The following is a 19,291-nucleotide window of genomic DNA, read 5'->3' on the forward strand; positions in this document are numbered from 1 at the left end:
ATATTCTCAAAATTGAAAGATACACGTGTACAAAGTATTCATATAGCCTGAGAAGTTATCTTGTGTTATATGTTGTCATTTGATTAATAATAATAATAGTTACTAATTCTTATACATGTATAGTGGATTTTACGATAACGTATCATTGCGCTTTACATTAGAGCCCTGGTCATTGGACCAGTTACTTTCCTGTAATCTTTCTCAGCTCCCTGGGGAGTAAACAGTTCCCGGGCTGCCGTGGTGCTTCAAATCACTACCTCAAAATTTCCACTCAAACTCTGAAGACAAACTCAACTTTAAAAATGTCATGCACCAGTCATTCATTGCAATTTTTCATTTGTCTGAGTATGTGCTTATTTCCAAGAACAACGAATTCACAGTAAATCTGTTATGTTGCTAGTTAGCCTTCTAGACAGTATCAAATTACCAATAACTTTCTTGAAGGGCTCAACAAATTTACATAAATTAACAATATAAAGTGTAATAATAAGCTAGCCATGCCAATGATATGAAGCAAATACATGTGCATGCACGGTTTAAATAACATGGAATTAACATTAAGTAGCGTTTTGACCACATCTTTCTGGACATGTCCATGTTGCATCAAGACACAAATCCCCAACTTGACTTGCCCAAAACTTTGGCATAATTCATAATTCACAAACCTGAGTGAATCCCCTCTTGACTTCTTCGGGAGAGTGCTCACAGACCGGCCATCTTCCCCTCCCCTCCCCTCGCCCCCCCCCCCCCCCCCCCAAAAAAAAAGAAAAATACTTCAGCGCAGGACGACGCGGCAATCCAGCCATAGCTGAAGCTGCCAATTCAGTCATGGCTTTATCAAAATGAGTTTGAATGAAAATGGTTAGTCTAGCTTTTATATAAATGAAAATAAGTAGTGAAAATTACTATGAAACACAAGGGACATGACCAGAGGATGAAAGAATGAGTCAAATCTGATGGTAGATGGTTTATATAACAATGCAGTGAAACCTTGTTCTTTGAATAAAACCAACAAAAACTAAAAAATAGACTAAGAAACAGCCTGACTCTCGTTTGATCAGATCATGGGTTCGAATCCCAACCCAGTGAGATGCCTGTGGGTTTTTCTTCACAGAACTCAGAGTAAATACCGAGTATGCGGTGCTTAACAGACATCGGTGTTTGGGTAAAACAAGATTCTTTATCCCTGATGCAAATTAGTTTAACATCTATTAAAGTCTGGTTCATTTTATGTTATCAGTACTGTAATCACTACAGTGAAAAGGGGATATGACTCAAATAGCAACGGTGTTGAAAATAATGTGTGTGGTGTTATTGGCTAGTTAGGTTATAAAGACATTAAAAAAAAGTAACGCAGCTGTTGTAAATGCACCTATAAATTTAAAATTGTTACTCGTATTCTAAAAATGAAAATACTGGGAGATGGAAAATTTTATTACGGTGATTTTGACACCTTGTTTGTTACAATCGGTCGAGTATTGTTGTCTTACCAATTAACATTTTATGGTCATTAACTTTTTGGAGTAATTAACAAAGGTGTACCCTCCCTTTAACACAATTTAATAATGTAATGTGGTTTAGGTGCATTTACAACATGATATCATAAAGCTTTGTGACAATATGGTAAAATCTATTACCAATAATAACATTGAAGAATAACAATATTTAAATGAACAGTCAATTAGGAGGATTTCAAAAGAAAATGACTGATACATTTACCACTTGTTACAAACATGTATGCATTTACAACCTTTACACATGCAAGCTTTACTTCTACTAGCGTAAGGGTTTCCTAGTTTTTTTTCTGTGCCAAGTGCCGCGATTAGTTTTCAATACTGGCAAAATATTTTGGTTTGAGAATATTGTTACCAGAACGAAACCTGGATAAAACAAACAAAAAGTCTTTAAAAGGTTCTCATGACATTTACATGGATTGGTTGTGATATGAGATGTTGAATATTTGTTGCATATGGCGTATCGTGGCTGAGCTGATCAGAGCACCAAACTCAAGCTCTGGTTTTTCAGTTCAGCAGAGTGTGGGTTCGAATCCTGGTTGTGACACTTGTGTCTTTGAGCAAGAAACTTAACCATAAGCCTCTCTCCAACCAGGGGTAAATGGGTACCTGCAAGGGCGGAGGTGGTTCTTGTGATTGATTAGCTCAGTGCGCTAGATATTTGGCGGCACTGGCTGTATACTCCCCAGGGAGCTGAGATGGTTTAAGGAATGATTTAAAGGCTCAGTGACCGTGGGTTATAATGTTGAAGCGCCATGAGCGCTATATAAGAAGCCACTATTATTAGATGCTTCATTGTGAATCGCAGAACCTTGGCCAAAGCGTGTTTACACCTCATCTCATTTCTGGCATGGAAAACATTAACATGTATGCACGTCTTCCAGCGCTTACTGGTTAAATCTTGATTTAATTTGTCACTTAATCATTTTTTCAATCATTCAACATTTTCAAACATGAGAGAGGTAGTCTGATGTCAAACGAAAAACAACAAAATAAAAAGATGATGAAAACTGGGATGACTTCATGATTTACTCACACTCATTGGTGAAAAGTAAACTACCATCCGCCTGTACAAAAATAAAACAAAAATATAATATAAATATATAAAAGCAAAAGTTTATCTTGCATTATTTTTTTTACAGAAATTCACAGCTTCTTACTTGTCCCATGAGGAGCAGCCAAGTGTCTTAAAGCTGCTCAAGCAGCGAAATGTACTTAACAATTTTCTGCTCAGCAAATATGAGCAGGGTACCAGTCACAGATGGTGCATGTGGTATTGCATTTTTGGCTGGTAACCTTATTCTAGTCAGCATAATTTTGTTGTGCTTAGCTACTTTTTATGCTTAAAAGCAGTTCTTTGAAATTGAGCCCCACACTTTTAAAGACTTTAAAGCTCCCCTTCTCCAAAATAAGGCCACAATATTGCAGTTTTCCTTTGTTGTCACAGAAAGCTGACGAAATAAAGTTTCCCAAGTGCTGCATTAAATAACAGTAACAATAAACAGTGATGTGTTAAAGCCAGCCACTTAGAGTGTTGCCGTGGGAGCGCTTTGGCTCTCCCGCCTGTTCTAGCAATGGGTAACTTTCAGGTCATAATAACTCCCGTCCGTATTTTCACCTCCGGTTTGTCCCCCCTCTGCACCTGGAAGTTCCTCGGTGCTTTGACTGGCCAGAGTGTTTGCCGAGCCGGAGCGTAGATGGTTGATTCTCATGGGTAGCATCTGGGCGGATGTTGCAGGGCTCATGGAGGGCGTCGTCGTCCTAGAGGCGGAGACCTCTGAGTGTCCGAGGAGGCGGATGAGTTCCTCTTCAGATGGGCCACCGGGAAGATGAGGTTCAGCTGGAGAGTGGTAAGGGATTAAATCATAGGTAATAATAAAGACTTATAAAACGCACATATCCACTCTTCTGGGTGTTCAAGGTAGTTGAGTAAAATTCAAGGGAGCAAGGTGGGGGGGGGAAACAGAAGTAGCTTTTTGTTAATTTTAAAAACCCAAGTGCGCCCTCAGTGTTCAAGATTTTGCGATTTGCATATTTTTCTGTCATAAAATTAAGTTGGAGTCCACAACCCTCATGGCACAACTCGTTTTTTTCTTCAGTTTCAGCACATTTTGAAACATTACATGGTGCTAACCGCCGAATTCTCGGGCATGGCAGCTGTGGCAATCCGCATCAGATAGCATTGGTTGGACGGCTCTACATTTGTACATGTACATCCCCCATGATGGATTCAGAGAATGATGATGATGATAACGCTGGTGCTATGTTAGGAGTAGGTCCCACATACCTTGCTGGAAAATACCGTATGTTAAAGTGCCTTGAGTGTCACTGAGGGCTTTACCATTTCATAGCTGGAGGGGTGGTGTGTTGAAAGAAATCATTGAACAATTATCATTTTTGCATTTGATTTAAGTTTTTGACCAAAAAGCGTTGATTTTTTTTGACCGAAAAGGTATTTATGAATGGGAATCAAAATGTGTTGAATCGGTTTTCAACTAGTGGTTTAAACCCGCCGAGGCCTGGTTTTTGATAATTTACCTAGACTTTGTCTCGGTAAAATTATCAAGAACCAGGCCTCGTTGGGCTTAAACCACTAGTTGAAAACCTCTTCACCACACATTGATTCCCTTAGTAAAGCTTGGTGTAAAGCTTGATGGCCTGCGAATCCTGTCTAAAGATTATCGTCTCTAATACTAGAGAGATTTCCTGGTGTACTCACCTCTCTCCCCCTTGTTGGCCTTAACCAGATGATCCAATGCTGTGCTCAAATCCCACATCTGAAAGTCAATTATACAAATGTCTCAATTCACATTGTCGAAGGGAGAATAACTTTGGACTTCCTATATCAAATTGAGCAGAAGATAAATACAAGAGTCAGTGAATAATTTCTCCTTTACTTTAAAAAGCTAAGACACTTCTAAGTATTTGTTCACCTATTGATGAATATTTAGTGCACTGTATGCTACGGGAGTTTATTTAGTGGGGTTCACCCTTAAGAACGCACCTGAATGGATCCATTTGAGTGTCCAGTGAATAGGTATCGCCTCGGTGGTGACCCCATCCTACTTGACCCTTCACATTCATGCACTCTGAAGGTTGTAATGATGCTGCCATCCACAGACCGGATCAAACATACCCTGGAGAAATAACACATTCAAGTTCACTTTAAAGGCACTGGACACAATTGGTAATTATTCAAAATAATTTTTAACTCAAATTTTTTCTTGGTAACAAGCCATGGAGAGCTGTTGATGGTATAAAACAATGTGAGAAACGGCTCCCTCTGAAGTAACGTAGTTTTTGAGAAAGAAGTACATGTAATTTACCATGAATTTGATTTCAAGACCGCAGAATTAGATTTTGAGGTCCTGAAATCAAGCATCTGAAAGCACACAACTACGTGTGACAAGGGGTTTTTTTTCTTCAATTATTATCTCGCAACTTTGACGACCAATTGAGTTCAAATTTTCACAGTTTTTGTTATTTCGTGCATTTGTTGAGATACACCAGTGAGAAGACTGGTCTTTAACAATTACCAATAATGTCCAATGTCTTTAAGATTCATTTCATAGAGATTCTTAACACTTTAAAGACCACAGCGGCTTCAAGCAAACAACCGCAATATTTTGCTCAAACAACGGGGTCAAAGAAAAAGTTTGGAACTGAACTGACATTTTCCAATGTTTCCCATGTAAACATAGAATCTACATGTATTTTTGTTTCTTATTAATTTTCCTAACATTTTACCTGAAAATACTACTCAAAAAAAAGAAAAAAAGATTAGCAACGTCAGAGCATACGGTGATGATTATACAAAAATTATTGGTCTCTAAAAGGGTTAAACAAAAAAGAAAATGCTTAGCACAAAAAAATCTTGCTGTGCAGATACAAGTTACCAGAGAGAAAACCACAGTGGTTGATATTGAATGGTCAGACAGCTGTGTAGATAATAATAATTTGGGGGGGGGGCTAATCATCCTTACTCGCTAATCATCCTTACTCGCAGCTAAGAGCTGAATTGCGAAGGACGCAGCTACAACGTGTGTGAAGATGGTATGCAAGCGCGCCTTTGGCTGCCAGCCACATCAACTCATTATGACCACGGAGCACAGCCAGAGATCGAAAGTGTTCAATTTGTTTTCTCGAGGGAGGAAAACCAGATGCATTCACCACAATCATATTGTAGGCTGGCATAGTTTATGTCATCCAAAATCACAGTGGACGATATTGAATGGTCAGACAGTAGGAGGGTTGACTGTGAACTGTGTTGATGCATTCACCTCGTGATATCATTTTTTTAGACTCATTTCATGGAGATGCTTAAGCAGCCACAGAAATGCTTAGCGCAGAAAAATCTTACTTAGCAGAAACAGGTTACCAGGCAGACAATGGTAGGAGGCTTGAGTATGTACTACGTTTTACTTTATGATATAATAATATCATACAACAGGCAGGCATAGTTTATCTATGGATGATAGTTATAATAATAATAACTAGTTCTTATACAGTGCATTTTACAATAACCGTATCAATGGGCTTTACATTAGTGCAATGGCCCAACATCTCATTTCTCTCAGCTCCCTGGGAGTATACAGACCGTGGTGCTCCTAAGACTTTCTCAATACAATATCAACCACCCTTCCCTTGCAGGTATGCATTTACATTGAATGCAAACATTTACATTGAATGATCCAACAGTAGGAGGGTTAAGGTCCTAATTTACTTTCTTACCTCTGCCCTGTGGATGCAAGACGAATATACAACTGGTCTGTCTCAGGAACAACCTTCTGGACAAACACTTGCTGATCATCTCTGTCACCGTAGGGTCCTGCAAATACGAAAGAATAATATGAAGACAGGGTCTCAAACGGCTCTCTGTGTAACACCACACATCCACTCTGGCTAATGGATGCGGCTTCATCAGCCATTTTGCTATTGGGGAAAAAGGCTGTTGAATGGCTGGAGGGGCTCGAGCCACAGCCACAGCTCGCACAGAGGTTAGATTCAATGTCAGTATTACAAAGAGGGAAATTCCAACTGAAGAGAACAAGAAAACATTTTGAGTTGGGAATTCATATGTTCACTTGGGTCTGGCAAGCTATAACACAAACTCATGAGACTGGTAGAAGAGGGTGGATGTGAGCCACATTCATTGACACTCTCTGGTGGGACGTTGGTTTAAGCGACACAGGGTAGTTGTATCCACCAATTCAGGCAAGTGCTGGGCGCCGCGCGCCACTGCTGCGTTGTACTTGTGCCTAATTTTGTGCACAAAGGCACCAGAAAATCGCTTCCCTTTTCTCTTTTTATGGAATTTAATGTCTTCCTCGACAATCTATGCGATTTCTTGCACATGGCTGCATGATATGACGATTTGCTACATTCTTGATATTTTTTTTTTAAATTAAGCACAGAGGAAAAAAAAATGAAATTCTGACAAAATTTAATTTTAGTGACTTTTTTATACAGTTTCCGCGTCTTTTCCCCCTAATTCACCTAAGACAAGCACCATTTTTAAGATGATTCGGTTCCTATTAGTTACAAATATTTGTGGTCAGTGATCTACACTGGTATATCATGATTTCCTGTTAAGGAAATTGTGATAGTCCTTGAGAAAAACATTTAACATCCATAAAGTGTGAAAAGGAACATGATTTCCTCATGTCTCTGTGCACAAAACTAGGCACATGTACACCTCAGCAATGGCGCGCGGTGCTCAACACACTGCGCGCCCAGTGCGCGCCTGAATTGGTGTATACTTCCATGTTTTCTATTGCAAGATTCTAACTTTGTATTTTGCTTTGTTATGAATAATTGTTGAATTTTTTTATGTGTGAACAAGGATCCCCACTTAGTGGGAATGTGCGCCTGTTTGGGGTTTTCATTTTGCGCTACACATTGCATTTTGGTGTTTTGGACACTAATGGTAAAATAAAATAAAATAAACTAAATAAAATGTAAATAAGGAGGCTGTTGGTTACTTGTTTTTCTCAATTCCTGAATGTATGCACAAAACTAACCACTACATAGAGTCCAAGAAAAAAGGTTTTTGAGTTGACATTTTTCACCTGTCACATACACGTATAACACAACTTTTTTTCTTAAACATGATCCCCAAATTTTGAGTCAAGACACAACAATAGAAAAGTACTGAGTATACAGTGCTGACACACATCGATGTATGGGTAAAAACCAAAATTAATATTCTTTATCCCCGATGCAAATTTAACATCTCTTATAAACAATAGAAAAGTCGGATTCAAAACTTTGCATAGTGGGAGTGCATTGTATAATCACGTAATATTTGCGGCAACACCACGTGTAAATTTCTTTTGAGTAGTGTTGGTTCAGAAAAGAACCAGTGGTTGACAACTCAACAGTTCGATCAGTAAGCTTCAGTATCCTTCTCCTGAAGACGATCAGAGCATGCTGATTGAAGCGTTAAAATCTTTTCAGAACCAACACTACTCAAAAGAGATTTGAACATGAAGCTACCGCAAACCTCAACTGATTATTGAAGTGGATTGAACTGAGTTTACCAAAGTCATTTCCAGCGGCGTAGGTTGGGTGTGGCTCTGTTTCCTCTAGAGAGAGAATCTTGAAGGAGTTCAGCGGAGTGGAGCCAGGCTGGGTGGAGATCATCCCGCGAAATCTCGTCACATTCCATGTTCTCACATGATTATATTCTTGACACACTGCAAGAAAAAATATTGTTGATGAAATAAAGCCAATTTAGTAACAACCCATACAACATACCACAACTGGAACAAGGTTAGGATTAGACTCCACAGTATGTCTTCCAAACCCGGAAATTTGAGTTGGGTGTTTCCCCACTCGCCGACGTATTGTGGTATAGAACATGGAGAAATGAGCCAGACTAATACTTACTTGCGTGTTTTAACGTTTGTCTACTAAACTAAATGATTGTGATTGTTATTGGGGCCACATTAACTCTAGCACACATCAAGATTTGTCAAACCATTTTACGAACTTTAGAACAATTTCTCTTAGGGATTGTACCACCGAACCCCCAATTTTTGTGACAAGAAAAACAAATTTGACTCGCTGTCAGACTAGTAAGAAGAGATACGACTCGCCCGTCGCTTTTGTCAATTAAAATGTCTAAAAGTGAAAGGTTCCAGGGTAAATTTCCCAAAGTCAGGGAATTTAAAAAATAAGAACTGAAAAAAAAAAGAGGCGGAAGAATCTCATTCCTGCAATTAACCCATTAGAGTATACATTTCCCAAAAGGGCACAACAGGATTTACTGTGGATGATGACGTCAGATGAGTCACGAGTCTCACTACTCAAAGTCTAAAACTCACCCGAGATGAGATGTTTCTCCGACAGCATGACCTTAGAAATGGGATTACAATGAACCGTGAACGTCTGGAAAAGTTGTGGTCCCTGTCCGACAGTCTCTGGATGCTGTACGATCACTCGCACTTTGCCTGAGCTAGTGCCGTAAGCTATCTCAATCCAGTTACCTGTCAAACCTGGTGTTAACGAGAGAGATCGACAAGTTTAGGGAAAATGTCTTGAAACAACTGAACAACAGCTTTAAGTTTAGATTATCTGAAACTTGCATCAGGGAAATAACAGTTATAAGAATTTGGGAGGCTAATCATCCTTATTCGCTGGGAAGCTGAATTTCAAAGGACGCCACTACAACGTGTTCGAGCCGAGGCATTTAAGGGCACCTCTGGCAACCTTCCACATCAACCCATATATAACTACGTATATGTGTCCTACCTTTGGAGCACTCCCTCAGCAATTCAATCTGAATGCTTTCCGAATGCAATGGCAAACTGCACAGACAGTTGGGCGTCGACTGGAAACTTTATACTTAAGCCAAATCCCTAAAACATGTTTTTTTTTTGCTCTGAGACCATACGGTTAAATTTTATTTATCTAGAATATAACATGTACGGTGAAATGTAAACTCTGTACTTTCCTGAGTTCTGTGAACAAAATCCACAGGCAAATCACCCGGGTGGGATTCGAACCCACAACCTTTGCATGGATACACCAACCTGTCTGCCCTAAATATCATGTGTTTGGTTGACTTACTTGTCTTTGGAGTGAGGTAGACACTGAGGGCAGTAACTGCGTCATTAATGCCAGGATCATGGTACAGTTCAGTCACTAATAAATCATTGTCCTTCATTCTTAATGGAAACTTCTGCATATCTAGGGAGGAAAAAAAGGCTTGTATGTCACACAGCATTCATAAAGCAAACCATTTCATGGCCTACATCATACACATTGCATTTTGGTTGAATAGACTTTGCAATTCTCACGCGTATGTGAACATTCGCGACCAACTTGGTCCCAAATATATTGAGTTTTACATGTGCGCGATTCTGTTTCTTCAAATACGTTAGTTTGATTCAATTCAGGGAGAATGATTGACATCCATTTCGTTGGTGTCACTGTCTTTTCTTAATCCCCCACTAAAATATGTTTGATTACCTAAAATTTCTGATACATTTTGTATGCCAAAGTTGTGGTTGTGAAGACTATAGTGTTCTATTTTTAATCCAGGGCCCAATGTCAGAGCTGCTTAAACACCAAAGTAGCTAAGCACTACAAAAAAAGTGTGCTTACCAGAATGATGTTAACAGCCAAACTACCAGGTTACATGTCTAATTTGTGACTGGTATCCTTAAAGCCATTATACACTTCGGTACTGAAATTTTTTTTAAAGTTCACAGATTTACAAATAATTTACAGGGTTTAAAGAAGGTAATGGTGAAAGACTTCTCTTGAAATATTGTTCCATGAAATGCTTTACTTTTTGAGAAAACAATATCAATTCTCAATATCGAGAATTACGGATTTATTTTAAACACATGTCATGACACGGCGAAACGTGCTGAAACAAGAGTGGGTTTTCCCGTTATTTTCTCCCGACTCCGAAGACCGATTGAGCCTAAATTTTCACAGATTTGTTATTTTATATATAAGTTGTGATACACGAAGTTTGGGACTTGGACAATACTGTTTACCGAAAGTGTATAATGGCTTTAAGCAGCTTTATGAAATCAGCCCCTGGTCGATCCTGGGGAAAGTAGGTTGACATTTGCATCTTTTTATATGCTGTCTCATAGTTCAGATTGGAATCGGGGGAAAATTTGAACGGCTAACCAGAAGCCACAAGTTTCAATTAAACACAGACACACAATCCTAAAAGTAGTCCAGTAATACTGACCTATGTAGTAGATGGAGCCGTTTGTACATCCCAATAGAAGGAAGGACCCTGCTGTATCATGGCTAGCAATCGCACACATTTCTTGAGTCTGAAGGGACAACAATTATTAATAAATGCATCTGGTTACCATGGTTACCAATAGACTTTCAAACAACTTTGGTTATTTCTTTATTTAAACTCTTTGGATGATTTAATAAGATCCTTCCTTACAAATTTTATTTATGGTAAACTCAACAACAAGACTGTTGGACTCTGACCATTGTGGTTTGCCTGATCACATAAATTTCACGTTATGGTTGAATGTATATTGGGGCTTGGTTTTTTTATGTTTAATGGAATGTACTAATTTTACAGAGTACAGATAGACATAAAAACTACTTGCACAAAATTTTAATTTGGATAAAACAGTTCTCCTGTATATTTTTATCATGCTTGTGCAATAATTGTTTGTCTTTTTTAAATTGTAGTTTTTCTATCTTCTTTGTGATTTGCTTTTACTTTTTTTAGTATTTCTTTGTTTTCTTCGGTTGTTTGTCAGTAGTTGTGCTTGTCCCTTGTCTTTTGGTTTTGATGTGTGAACAAGGGTCCCCATTTAGTGGCCATGTGTGCCTGTTTGGGGCTTCCCTTTTGCACCGATGTCATTTTTTACATATTTGTGCATTGAAGGTAATCAAATTAAAATTAAATAAAAATAAAATAATTAACTTTTATGGAATTTCACTGTTTTACCTGCCAATGCTGTGTGACTGCATGCCAGACGCCTACTTTACCCGTATGACTGGTAGCCACTAGTTGACTACCGATGAAGAACAATGAGTCTACATGGACACCGAGATCAAAGGTACCTGCACAACAATACGAAGTTGTTAGTAATTTTAGCACCAAAACCTTTTTTCACACTATTCTATTCCCAAGGGACAACCCACAGACCTTTATCACGCTATTTCCATCTTGGTCATGTTCCCTATTTCCAACAATGGTAATGAATGCTAACATTCGTTGCGCATGGCACCAGACTATTATTTCGTCCAGCCTCAGTTTGGTTACAATGAGTTTGAATGGAGTAAAATCAAGATGGCCACACCGTGATAAAGGTCTATTGGAATAACAGTCAGCCCTTTCACACTTGGATCGCTTTACTCCTGATCTACCCCAGAGATTAGCAACCCCTGCTCTGGAGTAGGGGTAAGTGGTAAAACCCCGGGGTATTCTTGAAGCGTACGACCGGAACCTCATGTAACGGTGGGGTAAATAACTCCTAGGGCCTCCCTAGGGCTGTATTCCACTGCACAGGGGTAAAATATACAGTATGACATGGGCTCAAGGCAGTCAGGGTTAAGAAATCACTTCAGCTCTGATTATGGATTGATGTTTTCAAATTGTTTTAATGATTTGGAAATGCTCACCGATTTGATTGCGTTTGCTCTCATCCTGGCAGCTCCAGAGTCTGATCTGGCTACCGTACGACACCGCCACCATTTTTTCCTTTCCCTCGGACTGACTCAGCGGGACCCTGGAGTTCAGTGCGACCCTCTCGATGGTCCGTTCAAGATACGGCGAGGTGAAGACTAACTGCCATCCTGTGGACTCCTTGATGCGATAGCAGCAGACGAAATGGGCGTAGGCAAGAGCGATCCAATTGTGATGGCCAGCAACGATGAGTACCCTACGAGGATCTGTACAGGTTTCTGGGAGTTTAAGATATTGAAGAAGATTAGAAATCAGTAGTTTGTTGCCAGTACCCAAATTCATAGAGCTACTTAAGCACAATAATTCGCTAAGCACGCACAACAGAACTGTGCTTACCAGAATAGGTTACCAGCCAAATTACTGTGTCACAAGTACAATTTGTGACTGGCATCCTGCTCATTTCTGCTTTGCAGAAACTTTATACGCAGTTTTCTGCTTAATAATAATAATAATAATAAACCAGTTCTTATAAAACACAATTTACAGTAACTGTATCAATGCACTTTACATCAGGCCCTGGTCATTTGGCCAATAACATTCCTGAAATCTTTCTCAGATCCCAGGGGGGAGTACACAGCCCCGACCCGATTGGTGCCCCAGTGGCTTTTCGATACACAATATCAACCTTTACCCTCCCAGGTTCCCATTTATACCCCCGTACGAAGAGAATAAATTATAGTGAAGTGTCTTACTCAAGGGACACAAGTGTCATGGTCGAGATTCGAACCTACATCCCGAAGAACTTGAATTCAATACTCTAAACTACTAGGCTATGACCCACTGAAGCCCAGTTCATACTTCCTGCGAATGCGATGCGAATTTGACGTGAATTTGACGTCACAGCTCTTCGCAGGAGAGTTGAGCACAAATCAACTGCTGCGAAATTATTCGTTGCGAATTTGTGACGTCAACATTCGTATCACATTCGCATTCGCAGGAAGTATGAACCGGGCTTAACATGGGCAATGTAACATGAGTAACACAATACAAATATGAGAAATTCTGGACTCACCCAGAGGAATGTCTAAGTCAGTTCTGACTGATCTTGGTTCTATTGCAGACACTGGTCTCTGAGTTGACTCTCTTAACGATGCTCCTCTCGCCAGCGTCGGTCTAGGTCTTGTCTCAGCATCCACTGAGAGACTGTGACGATGCTCGTTGCGCTCCAGCCTGGGTGGAAAAGCTAATGAGAACAGTAGAAAACGTAGGACATTGGTTTACAGGCTGTAACTTTGTCATAAGTCCCATAAATAGTTTATAACTTGGCATATGCTTTTTTGTTAACACCATATAACTAACAGACTTCCAGTCTCTGTTGTTAGCAACATAAAAGATTATAGGAATTCATTCCTTCAAGTGCAGTGTGCATGATACTCCATGTCCACAGCTGACATAGAGGGCGTTAGACAGCGTACGCTGCAAACACAGACAACAATTGAGCTCAGCATTCTTTAAAATCTAGTTATAAACTAGTTACTCACAAGGTGGAGGGAGGTATCCGTGGAAGAGCACATTACCACAAGACGATCTCTCCAGATCTTCACATAACGTCAACTTCTTGACTGTCAAGATAAGAACAATTTACCAGCATCAGTTAAAGATTTCTTGGAGCACGGAGCAAGGCTTCGAGATGAAACTACATTGTAAACTTTTGGTTTGGGGTAACCTACATAAATGTTCTTTAGAAGGTTAAACAGACCTGTTGCCTTGCATTGGGCAAAATAGGCTATAAAATGAACGATCTGTCATTTCGTGAAGTAAAAAATTTGGTTCTACAAATCTGTTGGTATCTACTGACCCCAACCCACGTTAGTTCACAAAGTAAAAGGAAAAATGCACAATTTCAAGGCATGTTTGTATGGATCATTATAATCTACTTGTAAAACATCTTTCCAGCCATATTCATTTCATACCAAATGCTTTTTACAGCCTGAATCGCCAAATCTAAGGCAACGTCTCCCTGAAACAAATATGACACTAGTTCTTCTTTGCAAATGTGTTTATTTCCAAAACAAAAAGGTTGGCACATTGACCCTTGCAATAACTCTCTTGGCTCAAATAAAGATCACTTTAACAATGTCTTGGTAATGAACATGAAGAGACTACTTGTAGTTAAAGGGGCAGTCTGCTTTAAGTTATTAATCTTATATGAAGTCTTAAACAATGCAACTGTATCAAAAATAATTAAAGCAACTTATTTAAAAACAACCAAAAAACATCTGTTGTGACACAAACTAGTCAGACCTACCCAACGGTGAAATGCCATAGAACTCAGCTTCATGGCGTAACGTCTGTACATCAACTCCTTTAAGATTCAGCTCTTTCGTTCGTAAGTAGTTTAGGATCGGAGCAAAGACTGTCGGGTCACGGTCAATAAAAATCTTCAAGGAAAAAAAGATAATCCTATACCAAAATTTGATTTAAAAACACAAATAATATGACTCCAAAAGGGCTGCTTTCACTCAAAAGTTTGTTGGTCTATACACATCCAGACATAAAACTCTTTTTTTGCAGCAAGAGGCGATCGCGATTCTCCGCTTACGTGCAAGCGCCAAATTTCTGCGCTAGCCTTGTAAGCGTAGAATGCCTAGTAACGTAAAGTACGCACGCGCAGAAGCCCAAATTCGCCGCTAACCCGTGAAATACGCTTGCCGTAAGCACAGAATTCCCTGCTTCCGTAAGCGCCGATTCTGTGCTTACGGTAAGCAGAGCCATTAAATTGGGCCCAGCTGTCAAGTTCCATTGTCGGTCAATATAAAATTGCTTGACACAGATTGTTCACTGTTAATTTTAATTTAAATAGCTGAATGGAATGGGTATGGCTAACACTGCAGTTGCTGTTCCTGCCCAATCAGGGATAATAGGAGGTTCCTGCCCAATCAGGGACGATAGCGTGTCCCTGCTTAATCACTGACAGTATAGGGTGTTCTTGCCTATCAGTGACAATATTGGGTGTTCTTGCCCAATAAGGGACAATATGGTGTTCTTGCCCAATAAGGGACAATATGGTGTTCTTGCCCAATCAGGGACAATAAAATAACTTCTGATCTGGTAAACATGCTGAGTTACTGTGGTCTTGAGGAATTTTCCCCCAAATTTTGAGCCCTGAAGTTTCCAATCCCACTAAGAGATCCATTTGTTTGTCTGTTTTCGTTTCTTTGTTTTGTTTTGTCTTCCTTGTTCAATATTGTTTATTTAAGTATATTTCTTTTTGCGTTAAAGGCATTCTGTTTTTAAGCTTCGGCTTCTTGTATTATGCCTCCACTTTATGCCTCCACTTTTGTCTCCACGGACGCAAACACTGCAGTTGCTCGTACAGAAGCGTGTGTTGCCGAAGTTAAGGAATGGATGGTCGCAAACAAACTTCAACTCAATAGCGATAAGACAGTCATCCTCTTGCTGAACTCCCAAAGTCAACATCGCCACAACACCATTCACAGCATCCTGATTGACGGCCATGTCATTCCTTGTAGCAACACAGCTAGAAACCTGGGTGTCATCTTTGACAGGCACATGAACTTCACAACCAACGTCAAAAACTCCTCCCGAATCGCCATGTACCACTTGAAGAACATAAACCACATCCGCTCATTGCTCTCTGACAAAACAGCAGAGCAACTCATTCACGCACTTGTAACGTCTCGACTTGACTACTGCAACTCACTCTTATATGGACTTCCAGCTTCCACCTTGCATCACCTTCAGAGAATCCAGAACATTGCAGCTCGTATCCTAACACGCTCAAAAAAGTTTGAGCATATCACCCCGGTTCTTCAAGCACTACACTGGCTCCCTGTTGAGCAACGCATCATCTTCAAACTCCTTTGTACAACATACCGTTGTATGACAGAGACTTCATCCCCGTTGTACTTGCAGAGGCTTCTCCTGCCGTATAAGCCCGTTCGCCAGCTAAGGTCCAGTGATGCCAACTTGCTTGCCGTTCCACCTTCCAGGTTGAAAACTTATGGGGATAGAAGTTTCTCGGTTGCTGCCCCCCGCCTGTGGAACGACCTGCCTCTCACCCTTAGATCACAACCTCACATTTTTTCATTCAAATCCAATCTCAAAACTTAACTCTTCAGTCAAGCCTACCATTAATTTTTCCCTTGGTCATATTTTAGCGCAGTGAATAGTTTTCTAGATACCAGCGCTTTATAAGATTTATTATTATTATTATTATTATTACTTAGTAGTGTTCTTGTAACAATTGGTTTGTTTTTCTAAAGTGCTTATCAATGTGGAAATAAACGTTGATGAATTGAATTGAAGAGATACTATTAAATCACTTACTGCTCCTTCTTCATCCTTGACTGATGGAATACGACCGCTCATCAAGCTGGGAATAAAAGAGAAAATTGTTATATTTCAATACATCTTAAAAACAATGAACAGTTATTGAATTTTTGTTAGGCTTGATATTGAAGAGATAAAGTTGTTGATGTTGTTGTAATTGTTTTGGGTTTTTTGGGGGGGAGGGGTGGGGGGGGTGTAACTGTAATGTCTTTGGGGTACAGTGAATATCCAGGATGTACAACCAGTGTGTCCAAATTTTCTGCATAAACACAAGGAAAAGGATATGTCCCTGGATCCCAGCTATAGTTGGGCCGTCCCAACTGTAATACTACAGTTGGGACTGGTCAACAACAGTTAGGACACTGCTAAAGTTGGGACTGAACAGAGTTACCAAAACCGGCCCTATCATAATGTGGGTGTAGAGAAGCACACAATGGATCACTGCATTAAATGCCGATTACTATCCCAACCATCAGACCTCACGAACTACACCATCAATGCAAAACACTGCATAGACAAATGAAAAACGACAATTTGGTGCTTTGAAGATACGAAATGAAGAAAACTCTCCCAAGTTTCAACTAACCTGGAGAAGAAGGAGTCTGGAACGCATGTCAATGTCTGCTTGGATGTTGAAAACCTGAAAAGAAATAATTTTGTTATTGTTTATTCTCCAAACTTATCCACTAATTTGAGGTCACTTGGGTTTTCTTTAGAAGTCAAATCGGTCACATTCAAATCAAGTCCCAAAGAATTCCACTAACCTCTGCTGAATCTACAACAATACTTGAAAATTTCAATTCACTATTCAGAGATGTACCCTGAAACCTCAAGAATAGACACTCGATTCAGTGTGCATGCGTCATTAATAAGTTTTCCAATGATACAAAATTTGTGTAAAAATTGATGGCGCCAACAATTTTGTTGTTGTTAATGTTTAAAATGGAGTAAGACTAAGAGATTTTGCGACATGCGAAATTGTGGAAAGAAGGCATGATTTTAGAGGCAAATTATATAGTTATTTATAAAAATGGCATTATATTCCGATTAAAACTTCAGGAAATGGTTTAATAAACAGTCAAGCATGTATGTATCTAAGTATTGGGGATAAAAAAATTAAACAAGCGGACCATCAGTAAAAAATGTTTGACCGTTTTATTCCGTGTTGATTGACTTATCCGAAACGTAACAGCGTACGTTTCACATGCCCAAAACAAAATAACACTACAGAAAATTAGAAGGAAAAGTTTCCGTATGGCGCCACCACTTTTTCATTCGAAATAAAATAATATAGTATCTAATTTACCTGATTGATATATCCCTTTTTGTAAAAATGAGTGAAAAAGTGGTGGCGCCATACGGAAAGTTATCCTAGGGTAAGTTAGTTTTGTACTACTTTAATAATATATATAGCTGTGACAATCATCTCCCCCCACCTCCTCCCTACGGTCGACAGTCGGGAGGATGTGTGGAGGGTTATGGTTATCACAACTTCGATTTTTTTTTTATGACAGTCACACACTGCATATAATCATATTGTGGTGTGTGTATTTTACTATTTTCATTACAAACATTATTATTAAAATTTCAGTTAACAAAATTTACACATACTTTGCTCCTCCAACATTCAGCTTAATAATCTCTCCAGAAAATCCAGGTGATCCAAACAATGTATGCATGGTGTTTTACCGTTGTTTTCTTCGCAATCTTGTCGAGTTTAATACATGTTTTTCATCAAAAGAAGTGTGACCAGTTGTGTACATCCAGCTACGTTGTATCGTGCATAAATAAATGTAGAAAATTGTATTGAATATGTATAGTAAAAATTGTGAGTCTGGATACCATACAAGAATAATGGCACCAAACTATTGTCAACATTTCTATTTTTGGACCATGAGCTACTGCAGTGGGGTATGGGGCGGCAACAGAAACGCCCATAGATTTGGTGGGAGAAATGCAGACAACACAAAACAAGCAAATAAACAAACAAACAAACACACAAACAAACAGAAAGCTCAAGGCTCAAAGACCTAAATGGTGCATGTAGGCCTGTCAGACTCAATGACAACATTTTTTTTCTGTTAACAATTCAGACATTCGGCTTCTTTTATAAAATTATAGGGCCTGTGTGTGACCTATCAAGAACACGTAGTTTGTGGTGGAATACAATTTGTTAACTTCAGTTAGTTTTTCCTGTCTGCAACACCCCCCTATGATGGCTAGGATCATGACTTGCATAATAATTGTAGCTCAATACTTCCTGGTCAGTAGTGATAATAATTAAGGAACATTTTCGAGGATGGTCTATCTAAAGTGCAGCAGGTATAGTTTCAAGGGAGACTACAAAACTCGAAAAACTAGAGTCCTCTTTGATGACTCTCATCCCCCATACCATTTTATTATAACATATATGGCACGTCACGCGGTTGCACTACATCGGGCGCCAAACTGCTGCTACACAACACACATGGTGAAAAGAAGATCGTTTACGCCTCGGTCACAACCCACCGTGCGTGTTTTTTTGTCCGTACGTTTTTTTGGGAGGCCACGTCCGCCACGTCTTTCTGAAAACGTGGGGAGGGAGTGGCAAGAGCAGGGAGGGAGTACGTCAACGCACGTCACTCGCACGGTTTGCGCAAGGTGTAAGCACGTGGCCCGCACGCCACGCCTGGCCGTGAGTGGTTGCGTGCAACGTATGTTGCGCACGTGGTAAGTGAGTTGTACATACTTACAACGTGCTTACAACGTGCTTACAACGTGCTTACAACGTGCTTACAACGTGCTTACAACGTGCTTACAACGT

General features: G+C 39.6%; 1 protein-coding gene across 2 annotated transcripts; it reads right to left on the reverse strand.

The window, feature by feature from the left end:
• Positions 1 to 786: 786 nt before the first annotated feature.
• Positions 787 to 18,250, reverse strand: LOC139938461 (BTB/POZ domain-containing protein KCTD3-like). 2 transcript variants are annotated; one of them, XM_071934014.1, is made up of 17 exons: positions 18,100 to 18,250; positions 17,075 to 17,128; positions 16,486 to 16,531; positions 14,444 to 14,576; positions 13,677 to 13,757; positions 13,208 to 13,378; positions 12,132 to 12,413; positions 11,455 to 11,570; positions 10,726 to 10,813; positions 9,585 to 9,704; positions 8,840 to 9,010; positions 8,054 to 8,209; positions 6,246 to 6,342; positions 4,519 to 4,651; positions 4,234 to 4,291; positions 3,133 to 3,354; positions 787 to 2,581 (listed from the first exon to the last, which is right to left on the reverse strand). In XM_071934014.1, exons 1-17 carry the CDS (start codon positions 18,165 to 18,167, stop codon positions 2,571 to 2,573), a joined length of 2,007 nt encoding a protein of 668 aa, XP_071790115.1. In that variant the 5' UTR covers positions 18,168 to 18,250; the 3' UTR covers positions 787 to 2,570. The 2 variants fall into 2 exon arrangements, with proteins under 2 accessions (XP_071790115.1, XP_071790107.1); XM_071934006.1 differs by having other exon boundaries at positions 787 to 3,354.
• Positions 18,251 to 19,291: the final 1,041 nt, after the last annotated feature.

This window comes from Asterias amurensis, chromosome 1, assembly GCF_032118995.1.
Source record: "Asterias amurensis chromosome 1, ASM3211899v1".
Classification (NCBI taxonomy): Eukaryota; Metazoa; Echinodermata; class Asteroidea; order Forcipulatida; family Asteriidae; genus Asterias; species Asterias amurensis.